At 42.2% G+C, this 14,690-nt stretch overlaps 2 protein-coding genes and 1 pseudogene across 3 annotated transcripts in view; 2 read left to right on the top strand and 1 right to left on the bottom strand.

The window, feature by feature from the left end:
* Positions 1-45: 45 nt before the first annotated feature.
* LOC110538926 (heat shock 70 kDa protein-like) lies at positions 46-702 on the top strand (annotated as a pseudogene).
* Positions 703-2,487: 1,785 nt separating this feature from the next.
* rabep2 (rabaptin, RAB GTPase binding effector protein 2) lies at positions 2,488-12,367 on the top strand. 2 transcript variants are annotated; one of them, XM_021624380.3, is made up of 12 exons: positions 2,488-2,747; positions 3,478-3,639; positions 3,932-4,014; positions 4,084-4,446; positions 6,015-6,110; positions 6,213-6,311; positions 6,403-6,522; positions 6,620-6,698; positions 6,840-6,851; positions 10,621-10,775; positions 10,964-11,080; positions 11,318-12,367. In XM_021624380.3, exons 1-12 carry the CDS (start codon positions 2,711-2,713, stop codon positions 11,420-11,422), a joined length of 1,428 nt encoding a protein of 475 aa, XP_021480055.3. In that variant the 5' UTR covers positions 2,488-2,710; the 3' UTR covers positions 11,423-12,367. The 2 variants fall into 2 exon arrangements, with proteins under 2 accessions (XP_021480055.3, XP_090049109.1); XM_090192983.1 differs by lacking the exon at positions 3,932-4,014 and having other exon boundaries at positions 2,567-2,747.
* A 720-nt stretch (positions 12,368-13,087) lies between these two features.
* atp2a1 (ATPase sarcoplasmic/endoplasmic reticulum Ca2+ transporting 1) overlaps positions 13,088-14,690 on the bottom strand; it is a 30,558-nt gene continuing 28,955 nt past the window's right edge. The window contains exon 25 of the mRNA XM_090192976.1: positions 13,088-13,438. Within this exon, the coding sequence (XP_090049102.1) occupies positions 13,401-13,438 (38 nt within the window). The 3' untranslated portion in view covers positions 13,088-13,400. The remainder of the gene's footprint in view (positions 13,439-14,690) is intronic.

Below are 14,690 nucleotides of genomic sequence, written 5' to 3'. Positions count from 1 at the left end.
ACTTCTACATTAACAAACTGTAAGTAACTTTCATTATTTTCATAAATGGCTGTAACAATTGGGCTACAGGCTTCATAGAAATCAAAAAGTACGCCATTTTGATTGTGTAGACAAAGCCTTAGCTATAACATTATAGCTTGTTAGAATATTTGGTTTGAGCTCTCTGGAATCCCCCCTGCCCCACGAGGAATCCCTCAGCTTGAGGTGCATGACTTTTGACATCGACGCCAATGGCATTCTGAACGTATCAGCGGTAGACAAGAGCAATGGCAAAGAGAACTAGATCACCATCACCAACCACAAGGGGCGGCTCAGCAAAGAGGACATTGAGAGGATGTTGCATGATGCCGACAAATACAAAGCTGAGGACGATGCACAGAGGGATAAAATAGCAGCCAAGAACCTCCCTGGAGTCGGACACCTTCAATATGAAGAGCAGCGTTGAGGACGACAACGTGAAAGGCAATATCAGTGAGGAGGACAAGAAGAAAGTGGTGGACAGGATGCAACCAGGCCATTTTCTGGTTGGAGGACGACAAAGAGGAGTACGAGCTTCAGCTGAAGGAGCTGGAGAAAGTGTGCCAGCCTATCATTACCAAGCTATACCAGCAATGAGGGATGCCTATAGGCAGCTGTGGAAATCAGGCACGGTCCAGCCCTGGTGCCAGCTCCCAAGGCCCAACAATTGAAGAGATTGACTGAAGTGAGGGACTTGTATAATGGACTTTTCAAAATGCATTAGTACAGTATCACTGAATATGTTTTGCTATTCTGAAAATACTAATTTCTACTGTTTGACATTATAATGCCCTTTTATGGCTCAGAGCTATTCAGGAAGTGTTTATATGTATTGGTTGTACTGTAAAGAGACAGTGGAAAGCACACTGTTGATGTTAATATGTAATTTCATACCGTATTGCATTGCTGGACATTGAACATAAAATGTATTGAAATAAGTTTATTGGTATGTTGGCTGTTGGCTTCTCATCATAGCAGATTCAGTATTCACATATATATATTTTTTGGACACAATACCATGAAATATTGTAAACAAAAGTGAAGACATCAAAACTATGAAATAACACATATGAAATCATGTAGTAACAAAGTGTTAAATAAATCAAAATATATTTTATATTTGAGATTCTTCAAAGTAGCCACCCTTTGCCTGATGACAGCTTTGCACACTCTTGGCGTTTTCTCAACCAGCTTCCTGAGGTAGTCACCTGGAATGCATTTCAATTAACAGGTGTGCCTTGTTAAAAGTTAATTTGTGGAATTTCTTTCCTTCTTAATGCGTTTGAGCCAATCAGTTGTGTTGTGACAAGGTAGGGGTGGTATACAGAATATAGCCCTATTTGATAAAAGACCAAGTCCATATTATGGCAAGAACAGATCAAATAATCAAAGAGAAATGACAGTCCATCATTACTTTAAGACATGAAGGTCAGTCAATCCGGAAAATGTCAAGAACCTTGAAAGTTTCTTCAAGTGTAGTTGCAAGATCCATCAAGCACTATGATGAAACTGGCTCTCATGAGGACTGCCACATGAAAGGAAGACCCAGAGTTACCTCTGCTGCTGAGGATAAGTTTATTACTGTTACCAGCCTCAGAAATTGCAGCACAAATAAATGCTTCATAGAGTTCAAGTAACAGACACATCTCAACATCAACTGTTCAGAGGAGACTGTGTGAATCAGGCCTTCATGGTCGAATTGCTGCAAAGAAACCACTACTAAAGGACACCAATAATAGGAAGAGACTTGCTTGTGCCAAGAAACATGAGCAATGGACATTAGACCGGTAGAAATCTGTCCTTTGGTCTGAAGAGTCCAAACGTGAGATTTTTGGAGGAGGTGATTTATTTTGAATTCTAGGCACACTTAACCAACATGGCTAACACAACATTCTGCAGCAATACGCCATCCCATCTGGTTTGCTCTTAGTGGGACTATAATTTTATTTTCAACAGGACAATGACCCAACACACCTCCAGGCTGTGTAAGGGATATTTAACCAAGAAGGAGAGTGATGGAGAGCTGCATCAGACTCGATTGAGATGGTTTGGGATGAGTTGGACTGCAGAGTGAAGGAAAAGCAACCAACAAGTGCTCAGCATACGTGGAAACTTCTTCAGTACTGTTTTGGAAAAGCATTCCAGGTTAACCTGATTGAAAGAATGCCAAGAGGTTGCAAAGCTGTCATCAAGGCAAAGGGTGGCTACTTTGAATAATTGTTTTATTTTGTATTTTTTTATTGAACCTTTATTTGTTTAACATTTCTTTGGTTACCACATGATTCTATATGTGTTCTTTCATAGTGTTGATGTCTTCCCTATTATTCAACAATGTAGCAATTAGTAAAAATAAAGAAAACCCCTTGAATGAGTAGGTGTCCAAACTTTTGACTGGTGTAGTACTGTATGTCTTTTCACATATTATCATTCGCTCATCCCATGACAATACGGTAGTTGGAACTGGGAAGAATAAGGGAAAATTCTATCCAGTCGTCCGCATTAGGAAGGATGTTTACGTAATATCCGTAGGCTTAAACCGGGGAAAGTTATTTCCTGAAGTTGACCAGTAGTGAACAAGTCCTGTTTTGAGCTCTCACACCAACCCGACCCCTAAACACACATACAGCAGATTATTTTCACGACTAAGACATTTGGTGCCATTACAGAACAGATCCGACACAAAGGATTGATAATGGAACCGTCGGAGCAATCTCAGAATGACGACACTGGTAAGAATGTCACTTAGCTAACTTAGCCATCAACAAGTGTTTTAGCTAGGCTAGCTTGATTGCTAGCTAACTAACCCTTCGTGATAACCAAATCTCACAAATGCGTGTGCATTTCAGGAATGTAGCTACAGATCACTGAAAATGTACAAAATGTTGCTATTACTAGAGCTGTCACTCTAAGTGAACTCGTTTGACCTTTCTGTTACTGCCACAAAGTCAAAATTGCCTGTATCGTAAAAATGAATGAACGAAAATATATTTTTTGGTCTTAATTTAAGGTTAGTTAGGCATAAGTTTAGCAGTGTAGTTAGGTTGAAAATCTTATTTTTAAGAAGAGAAATTGTAGAAATGGGCGGGGGTTTAGCCATAATAATTATGATTTTGTGGAAACGTCAGTCAACCTAATTAGAAGCTATGGCAGGTGTGTGTGCCAAGGATTGCCGTGTCTCCACTGATACACAGACAAAACAATGTTATCTGTCAGTTCGATTGTCAACAGGTGTTTTATTACATTCATGAATTGCTTTGCATGTGATGTTTTGTAATGTTATTGACATCGGAAGGAATAGCCTGTGTAGTAGGACTAAGTGCAATTGTTTGCATGATCATGCTTTATCCTGCTCATAAGATACATGGAAGTCAGTGTTGAACTCTATTCACAACCTTGTATTATCCGATATTCACCATAAACAGATATCTTATGTTATCTCTCAATTTTTCTGCTTGTCAGATGCAATGGAAAGCTTGCAGGCCCAGCTAGCAGGTTGCCGAGCGCAGCTGGAGCACTGGCAGGGCGTGGCGACGATCTGCGAACTAAGCAAACAGGAGGAGCTGGGAGAGCTGCAGAAACAGTGTGACCAGGAGATGCAGTCTCTTCAGGAGGCCCTCAGAGGTCAGAGAGAGATATTAAGTGTGACCAGGAGATGCAGTCAGAGGTGGAAGATACCTTTTCTACATACTAGTGTTTCCCTACCATTGTATAGATGGGGCGGGCCCCCTCTCTCTTGTGAGAAAGGTCGCTCCATACCTTCTATTCATCATGCATTCCCAATGGTGGCTATGGTCAAAAGTATTGCACTAGATGGGGAATAGGGTTTCATTTGGGACGCAGATAATGTGTAGGACCCACCTAGATGGCCTGTTATTGTCTGTCATCATCTCATTTCTCTCTCTTCTATTCTCAGAGACGGCTTCTCAGTATGAGGCTAGAATATCTACTCTGCAGTCTGAGCGTGCCCAATGGAGGAGAGCCAGTGTGCAGTCTCAGGTGTGTGTGTGTTCACCTCAATGTTACTAAACCTATTTCCTTGTCTCTGACTCTCTCTCTCTCTCTCAGGGCAGTGTAAAGAAGGACAGGTTGGAGGCAGGAGCTATGCAGTCCGAGAGCCAGTCGACAGACTCTCCCACCAATATCCTCAGAGAACCAGGAACGGACGGATGGGATAGCCAACCAGCGGAGGCTGAGGGACCAGGGGAGGGTGAAGGGGCGGGACTGGAGGGCTATTTCTCCCAGAACTGTGACTTCGCTTCTTTCTCCTCCTTCTCCTTGGACACGCCCTCACTGCCACGCCGCCCACCCCCCCAGGAAGACACTGCCTCCCTGGTCTCCACGGGAACCCTGGTGCCCGAGGCCATCTACCTGCCCCCGCCCGGCCACCGCCTGGTCACACACACCGAATGGGATTCGCTTAACACACAGGTGAACACACACACTCTGACATCAATTCACTAAGCAAACAAGTGAGCACTAGCCACAGAAACACACTCCAACTAGGACTTCTACTGAACAAAAATATAAACGCAACATGTAAAGTATTGGTCCTATGTTTCATGAGCTGAAATAAAAGATCCCAGAAATGTTCCATACACACAAAAAGCTTATTTCTCTCGAATGTTGTGCACACATTTGTTTACATCCCTGTTAGTGAGCATTTCTCCTTTGCCAAGATAATCCATCCACCTGACAGGTGTGGCATATTAAGAAGCTGATTAAACAGCATGATCATTACACAGGTGCTGGGGACAATATAAGGCCACTCTAAAATGTGCAGTTTTCACACAACACAATGTCACAGATGTCTCAAGTTGAGGGAGCGTGCAATTGGCATACTGACTGCAAAAATTTCCAGCAGAGCTGTTGCCAGATCATTTAATGTTAATTTCTCTACCATAAGCCGCCTCCAACGTCGTTTTAGAGAATTTGGCAGTACGTCCAAACGGCCCCACAACCGCAGACCACGTGTAACCACACCAGGCCCTCCACATCTGACTTCACCTGCGGGGTTGTCTGAGACAAGCCACCCAGACAGCTGATGAAACTGTAGGTTTGCACAAACTAAGAATTTCAGCACAAACTGTCTGAAACCGTCTTCGGGAAGTTAATCTGCTTGCTCGTCGTCCTCGCCAAGGTCTTTGCCTGAATGCAGTTTGGCGTCGTAACCGACTTTAGTGGGCAAATGCTCACCTTCAATGACTACTGTCACGCTGGAGAAGTGTGCTTGTCACGGTTGAATCCTGGTTTCAACTGTACCGTGCAGATGGCAGACAGCGTTTATGGCGTTGTGTATGCAAGCGGTTTGCTGAGGTCAACGTTGTGAACGGAGTGCCCTATGGTGGTGGTGGGGTTATGGTATTGGCAGGCATAAGCTACGGACAACGAACACATTTGCATTTTATTGATGGTCATTTGAATGCACAGAGATACCGTGACGAAATCCCGAGGGCCATTGTCGTGCCATTCATCCGACATCATATATCATATATATACGACAGTGTTCCAGTTCCCGCAAATATCCAGCAACTTTGCACAGCCATTGAAGAGTGGGACAACATTCCACAGACTACAATCAACAGGTTGATAAACTCTACGAAGGAGATGTGTCGCGCTGCATGAGGCAAATGGTGGTCACACCAGATAGTGACTGGTTTTCAGAAGAAAGGTTAGGTTATCTCTATGACCGACAGATGCATATCTGTATTCCCAGTCATGTAAAATCCATAGGTTAGGGCCTAATGCATTTATTTAAATTGATTGATTTTGTAATGTTATTTTGCTATAACTCAGTAAAATGTTTGAAATGGTTGCATGTTCTATTTATTTTTGTTAAGTGTACTTAAAGCCAGTCAAACACCAACGTTGTCTATCAAACAGGTGAGCCAAACTTTACAGGTTTGGAGTGGACTCATGACGTCTGATGTGGTGTGGACTCATTATCTCTGATGTGGTCTGATGTGGACTTGTGGCGTCTGGTGTGGTCTGATGTGCAGGTTGAGGAGCTGAAGGGAGAGCTGAGTCGACTGAGGGACGAGAGGACCGAGCTGGAGAGCGAGCTGGACACACAGACTACCGAGACACACAAACACGTACTCCCACATTTACACACATGGCATATATTGTATATTGAGAAGCGTCAGTTATCCACGGAATTGAATGTGAATGTTACTATGTGTGTGTGTGTGTGTTAGGTCTCAGTTCTCCAGACTCAGGTTCAGACCTCAGAGGCCCTCCTACAGGAGCTACAGAAATCTTTCAACCAATCACAGAATGCCGTCCATAGCAGGCTGGTGAGTGACAGGCACCTGGTCCAACCAGGGAGGAGGGGGATGAGGTCCATGTGTGTGTTTGAGGTGTTTTGTGTGTTTGTTGTGTTCCCAGGCGGAGCTGTCTCTCTCTCAGAAGAGGGTGTGTAGCGAGCTGTCCAGGCTAAAAGGGGAGGAGATCGAGGAGACTGATGGGGCAGGGGACGCCAACACACCCCTTGGTCCTACACTACAGGTGCAGTTTGTGTGTGTGTGTATTCATACAGTCAAGAATCATTGAAATACATAGAAACATACTATTACTGTATGCACTACTGTACTCCCACCTGTAGGGGGCACACAGTGAAGAGAGGCTGCTTATTGAGATCGTCAACCTAAAGGAACAACTGGAGACCCGCGTGGAGGAGAGCGGTCTGTTCATCTGCCTTTCCTTCGCAATTTCTTTGTGTCTTTGTTTCTTTCTTTGTGTTGATAAGTGTAATAGAAACTGCCAGTTGTATGTTGGTTTTTAACCATTCTCTCTTTCTCTCTTCCCTGGTACTGCCGCAACAGAAGTTTTACAAGGTGAGTGGACATTGGTATGTGTGTGTGCGAGAGCGAGCGAGAGAATTAGAAAATTGTGTGGTAAAGAAGGCCATAGGAATTAATCCGTAATGCATTACACACAGGCAGTTGATAACAGGCGTTGACCATAGTAAACTCATGGGGTGTGTTCGAGTAGTTAGGCTAATGAAGCCAACTTTAGACGAAAGTCGACGAAGTCGGGGGAGGTCCATCTGCCACAGCCGAGTCGGACACTGTAGTGGTTTTCCAACAGCAAAGCTCAGATCAACATGGCAGTGTCAACATAGCTGCAAATGTTTAAGAAAGGTCTAAATAAACTTTTCTTTACCCATAATATCACACACTCACAAACTGAAAACATAACATACTTTCTTTCTGAAGTGCCTTCAGAAAGTATTCACACCCCTTTACTTTTTCCACATATTGTTGTGTTACAGCCTAAATTTAAAATGTATAAAATGTAGATTTATTTTCACTGGCCTATACCCTGTAATGTCAAAGTGGAATTAGGTATTTTGACATTTGTACAAATTAATAAAAAAATGTAAAGCTTAAATGTAGCACCTGGATTCGGTCCTATGTTGCAACATTATCCATCTGCACAGGATACAGAAGTTGTAAACGGTACAGTGAAATGGTTACTTGCATAGGAGAGTCTTTTGTTTAGACATGTAGCTAGCTAGCTAAACAATAAACGATGATCCCAACTCATACTACCATGCATGATTCTGCAAGTAGCTAAAGATAACCAACTAGGTTCAATGACATTGGGCTATAACTAACAATGCAAATGGCTTTCTGAGATACAAATATTGTTACTACACAGATCATACATGTAACATTAGCTAGCCAGCCAGCCAGCCATCTATCTAGCTAACAGTACACTTTAACTTGCAATGAAAACCATTTTCTGACGAAATTACAGACTTGTAATAACTGAACATTTAGCTAGACTCTTACCCATGTACATGGATGAACGCTTCTCCCTCTGTCATGAATGCCATGGTTGCCCATAGTTTGAAGATGTAATCCAGAGACAGGTGTTTTATACAATAGCCTTTTTGACTCTCCGCATTTGGCAATCATCTCTCTGCTTCAACTGGGCATTCCACTGATTTCAAAGCTCGGTCAACGTGAGAACAACACTGTTGATTGCCGTTTCTTCCCCCATCATGGTCATCAGAAGACGACAAATTCTGGTTCAATGAAAATGTTTTTACCTAAATCAGGGATTTTCTCAACCTCGGATCATTTTCAGAGTCGGCATCGCGCGATCGTCCTCCAGAAAGTAGTCCATCACAACTTTTTCCCACTGATCTTAGTCGATAGCGCTATTAACTTCAGAGCAGCAATGCAACACTTTTTCAGTTCTTTCTGATATCTTTCAAAAAAATCTGCTATAGAAAGGATTATCAAAACATTACTGTGCAGCTTATGTTATATACAGAAGCATGCTACAATGGCAGACCTATCTGAACTCATCTCTTGGCATGGCCAGCCCGTCTATCTCAGCCAATCATGGCTAGCGGGAAGGTTCCTGTATTTTCCTGTGGCTAAACCAACTAGGCTAGTAATTGAACAATTGTATTTTTATTTACAGATGGCATGCAAGTTTGTTATTAAGGCACATGAAAGTTCACATGTTCCAGAAGGCATTTCTGCCCCAAAATGCATTTTGATTATTTTTTAATTTTTAAAAAAAAATGCCTCTAATGTGAACTAGTGACGTGCGACATGCGCCTAACTTCTTGAAACAGGTCACAAAAGTCAATAAGTATTCAACCCCTTTGTTATGGCAAGTCTAAATAAGTTCAGGAGTAAAGAATTTGCTTAACAATAATAAGTTGCATGGACTCAGTCTGTGCAATAATAGTGTTCAATAACCCCCTACAGTCAATCTGCACCTCCCGGAAAGTCCGGGCTCTGGCTGGGCTACACAAGGACATTTGTCAAGGACTTTATCATTGATTTATAGATTTCTCATGGGGGGAAAAACAATTTAATCAATTTTAGAATAAGGCTGTAACGTAACAATGTGGAAAAAGTAAAGGGGTCTGAATACTTTCCGAATGCACTGTAGATGTTGGTCGTTTTGACGCCCACAAGACTTGTCTGAAGCCCGGTACCAGTTAAAAATATTAATGGAAGTATATATGGAAGTAGTTTAGTGCCAGGTTTTTTGTTAAATATGGGTCCCAATTATTATTATTTTTTTCCTGATCTTTCATCTTTCTCAGATATTGGGCAGACACTTTATTTTATCAAATAAGATATAAAGAATATATCTAAAATTCTAAATCAAAAAGCTAAATGATCCTTGGTATGACCATCTTAAAACAATTCCACATGTTACCTATTTGACAGAATTAAAAGAATGAAGTGTACAGAATAAAACAAATTTAAAAACATGCATCCTGTTTGCAATCAAGGCATGAAAGTAATACTGAAAAAAATGTGGAAAGGCAATTCACTTTTTGGCCTGAATACAAAGGCAAATCCAATAGAACACATTACTGAGTACCACTCTCCATATTTTCAAGCATAGTGGTTGCTACATCATGTTATGTGTATGCTTGTAATTGTTAAAGACGGGGGCATTTTTCAGGATAAAAAATAAATGGAATGGAGCTAAGCACAGGCAAAATCCTAAAGAAAAACCTGGTTCAGTCTGCATTCCACCAGACACGTGGAGTGAATTCAACTTTCAGCAGGACAATAACCTAAAACACGAGGCCAAATCTACACTGGAGTTGCTTACCAAGAAGACAGTGAATGTTCCTGAATGGCTGTGTTACAGTTATGACTTAAATCTGCTTGAAAATCTCTGGCAAGACTTGAAAATGGGCAAATGTTGTACAAACCAGCTGTGCAAAGCGCTTAGAGCAGTAGTGTCAAAACTCATTCCATGGAGGGCTTAATGTATGCTTGTTTAATTTATCCTTTCAATTAAGACCTAGACAACCAGATGAGGGGAGTTCCTTACTAATTAGTGACCTTAATTCATCAATCAAGTACAAGGGAGGAGCGAAAACACTAGCGCCCCCCCCCCCTGGAATGAGTTTGACACGTGGCTTAGAGACTTACCCAGAAAGACTCACTGCTGTTATCGCTGCCAACGTTGTTTCTAACATGTATTGACTTGGGTGTGAATACTTATGTACGTTAGATATTTCTGTATTTAATTATCTATACATTTCCTAAATAAAAAATTCACTTTTTCATTATGGGGTATTGTATGTAAATGGGTGAGAAAATCCATTTTGAATTCAGGCTGTGACACAACAAAATGTGGAATAAATCAAGAGAGTTGAATACTTTCTGAAGCTATTGTATAATGCATTTGTCAGAGTTCTCAAATATCACTTTCATTTGTATCCCCTGTAGCTTTAGAGTCGCGGCAAAGCTGGTTCCTGTTTCAGTCACGTCTTTGGTCGAGTCCGCGTGGGTCAAACAAAAACACTGATTGGTTGACAAGTAGTTCCAACCAGTTGCCAGGCAATGGCTGTATGGTGCCATCGGTGAAAAGCAACTGCAGAAATTGAAGGAGACTATATCAAAAACCGCATGACCTTAGATCACATGGTTTTTCATGCAGTTCAGGCAGTTATCCACATAATGCATTTTTGAAAGGCGGTGACTTGACAAAACGTATCCGCTCCAACAAGCCCATTGTCTTTCCCTTGTGAAATAGGTCGTCTGACCTCAACGGGACTTCCTTGATAAATAAACGTTCAGTAAAAATAGTCCTGTTGACCTTTGCCCTCTGCAGTGCAGCTGTCCAGTCTGAAGACCGAGATGGAGCGGGTCCAGTGTCAGAAAGAGAAGCTGCAGTTGGAGCTACAGACCTGTCGCACCGAGCTACAAGCACTCAAGGTGGCGCTCTCACACCTACAGGGAGACAGCAAGACTCTAACCCATGACAAGGTACTGTACAGGGGGACCAGGGATAGAGGTGTGTGTGCGTGCGTCTCTCTGTCCGTGTTATACCTTTTGTGTACTTATCTTTCCTACTTTGGGAACACTTAACATGTTACTGTACCTTTCTCTCTTTATCTCTCTCTCCTTACCCTTACCATTCTCACTCACTCCCTTTCTATCTATCTATTTCCCAGGCGTCCCTCCAGCAACAGTGTTTGGAGCTGCGTAGCCAGATCATCAGTATGCGTTCTCAGGTGGACACCAGCCAGACGGTGCAGAGGGACTTTGTCCAGCTTTCGCAGTCACTGCAGGTATAGTAGATTGGTCCTGATTCAGGACCAGCCCACTCATGGTGTATTCACATTGAGTTGGTTTATGTTAGTTTACAGCACTGATCTAGAACCAGTCCAGCTGGATTTCGGTCCATAGTCAAATGCCTTCCTCATGGTCTCTCTCTCGCTTTCCCTTCTCTTACTCCACCCCCTCCCCCTCTCTCTCCCCCTCTTTCCCCCCCTCCTTCTCTCTCTCCCTTCATCCCTTTCTTCTAGGTGAAGCTGGAGTTGATCCGTCAGGCTGAAACTCTGGACCAGGTCAGGGACATCTTGGAGGAGGGGCTTCCTGAAGAGGGTGCCCCGCCCACTGGTGCCACGTGAGTCTATCAGAGCAACACAACAGAGCCAAAGCGACGGGAGAAACAAGAAATATTCCAAGGGTGACCAATAAGAATGCGGCTGGACATGAAGTGCAACAGTAACCACAGAGAAAGATTTGACCACTATCATGACTATGCCCACGTTGAAGAGGAGTGGGCTGAGCAAGGAGCTGTGCATAATCACTGATATACAAATCAGCTTGCATTTCAGACAACTCCTAATGAGAATCAGATCTGTGCTGGCCTTGCTCAGGCCAGTTCTCTCCAACATTGGGAATCACCACCTCCGCTTGTAATGTGACTTGGAATATTTGTACTTTGGAGCTGTTCAATGATGTTCTGATTATTATTTTGGTTGCACCTCGACTCATGTTGCTTGAGCGCCCTCCATCTTTCCATATTTGAGAGTTTTTAAAATGTATTTTCTCATGTTCAATGACCAAACACTCATTCTATGACCAAACTTAACCCCCTTTTTTAAAACTGGACTTATTGAGAGAACTTGAATATTGGATTGTATTCACACCCGAGTCAATACATGTTAGTATTGGAGTTCCTGACTTGACATTCCCGCTAGTCAGATGTGACGAGAAACAGTCCGTTACTGCTTTAGTGGATGTCACTAAAAGGCAATATGTTGAGAAAAGGCCAGTATCTACTACTGTAAGTTATACTGTATTATGATACTTCTGACTCATGTAAATACACACACACACACACACCCACCTCTCAGGACTTCCGACCGTTGATACCAGCGAGTAACACTACCAACCCTGTTCCAAACCACTCTGACACAATTACCATCTTTACCTTTTTTAGACTTGACCATGTTTTTAAATGAAGAGTAAGAGATAAGAAACCTGTAAAAAATAATATGAATGAATTTGGCATTCTCTCTTGTTGATACTAATTGCCGTAATATATAAATATATACATTGAAAGACTACTCTTTGCAGGATCATGTTCTTGTGTAATTGTTTGCGGAGAGAGCGGTGTGTGTGTGTGTGTGTGTGTGTGTTAACCCTGTTAAACAGCCGGGAAGCATGGATCCCTTAGCACATGAAAACCCTGGAGTCCTTCCACATAAAGTGCCTCCAGAAGATTCTCGTTGTTACCTGGCAGGACAGAATACCCCACACCGAGGTACTGAAACGGGCTGGCAGTGGTAGCATGCAGTCCACCTTAAACAATCACCAACTAAGATGGCTTGGTCATGTCATCCACATGCCAGAGGGCCGACTGCCAAACGAAAGTGCTCAACGGTCACATGAAGGCCAACGCTCTGCTGTTGGCCAGAAGAAGCGGATGCAGGACCGAATTAAAACCACTCTGAAGAGGTGCAAGATCAATCCATCCAGTAAAGAGGACCTAGCCACCTGCCAAACGTTCTGGCGCTCTCATTGTGCAATGGGCATCAGGAGTATGGAGGACGAATGCACACATCTGGAGGCAAAGCGTGCATAGGCATGCTAACAGGGCTATTCCTCCCCCCTCCAACCAAGCTTTCACATGCCCAGTCTGCAGCCGCAGCTGTAAAACCATGATTGATCTCCACAGCCACCAAAGGACTCCAAAGTAAAGGAGAAGATGCTTCTCATCGACCGTAAGTAAGTGAGATACTGGGAATAAAACCAAAACCAATAACAATTAACCAGCCACACTCACATTCTCTTTTAATACAGTTTTATTTTTTAAGAATAGTCAGAATAATTTGAATATATTGTTCATGTTCATAACGCTTACCTATATATATTAACTTTATTTCAATACATACACAAAGGAAAAAAGTGTTTATTTGCATGTTTTTTTTTTTTTTTTTTTTATCATTTTTTTTCTGGTGGCTTTTGTATGTTTCATTCTTTGAGCTTGTCAAAAAAAAAATCTCACTTCTAGTGACGGTCTGCGCTCTCGTTTCTGGGAAGCGCTTCCACCGTTTTCTCTTCTCATTCTTTTCTCTCCTTTATACTCCTCGTGTTCTTTTAGTCCCACTTCTTGCTTACTAGATTGTCATCAGCAACTGCATGGGAAAGAAAATGGCTGTCATTTTCAGGGTATTGGCAATCGGATGAGGTAGGACTAGACTCAAGTCCCAAATTGAGCACTAGCCCCCAGGGATCAATTTGGAGGATAGGTATAAGCAATATGGGGAACATTCCAACCCAGCCTAAAAATGACCATATTTTGAATAATTACAACCCTTTTAGATCTACATGAAGTACTATTGATTGATGTGGAGTTGGGCATGCATCTATTATTCTGGCCATTTTAGTTATATATTAGTACGGCTCAATTTACGTTATCCAACACTTATATACTCAACACCAAATATTGGTGGTTCTGTAGAGCATGGCGCTTCCAACGGCAGGATTGTGAATTCCCAGTGGCCACCCACATAAAATGTATGCACGCATGACCAAGTTGTTTTGAATAAAAGTGTCCGCTAAATGATACCAATATTTTGACTATGTTCATTTAAAAAAACGGACTTTTCCATACAATCATAGGCTGCTGTATGTTGACCGTAGTTAAATATTAATATGGGAGATGTTTTATATTAACAAGTTAAAACTGCAATGGCTAACCTTATCCCCAAGCATGATCTTGCTGGTGGAAGAGTACACAAAGGCAATTACTACCTAAATGTGACATTATAGCCATAAAATTAGACAAACTTTAAGCAGTATGGGGATACATAGAAACCTGTAGGAAGACACTCACACAGACTTTAGTGAAAACATGTAAGGGTGGGTATTATATATTATCAGTGTAAATTCAGTGTTGACACCATCTGGACACAATACAAAACCATTGATTCATAAACAAAGTGAAAACAGGAAGGAAGGGGGGAGGAGCCAAGGCAGTGGCAGGTATAGGAAAAGTGGGGGAGATAAATCATATTAATCATTGTTATTATGAAATACTTTGCAATTAAATAGATTCATATTTAGAATTGAAGCGAGTATGAAAGTCTGGATCAATATTCACTCTAAGCTGTTTGCGTGCGCGGCCACGCACCACCGCCAGGACTGCCGTGCAGAAGAAATGCCAGCCCGCACAGAGATGCAAGAGATTAATCTTCACTATCTGCCACTTTCAATGCAACAAACCAAAACAAATCTAAGATTGAGTCTGTGATTTTGTTGTAGACAGAGCCACAGCTAGCCTGGGCAGCCGGTTCTCGATCGTTTCCTCAACTACACTACAGTGGTGGAAAAAGTACCCTATTTGTCATAAAAAATTAGAAAATTACTTAAGTAATAGTGAAAGTC

This window comes from Oncorhynchus mykiss, chromosome 12 (assembly GCF_057628025.1).
Source record: "Oncorhynchus mykiss isolate SJ-2025 chromosome 12, ASM5762802v1, whole genome shotgun sequence".
Lineage (NCBI taxonomy): Eukaryota > Metazoa > Chordata > Actinopteri > Salmoniformes > Salmonidae > Oncorhynchus > Oncorhynchus mykiss.
Note: the sequence above shows the minus strand (reverse complement) of the source record. Positions and strands in the feature narration are given on the sequence as shown.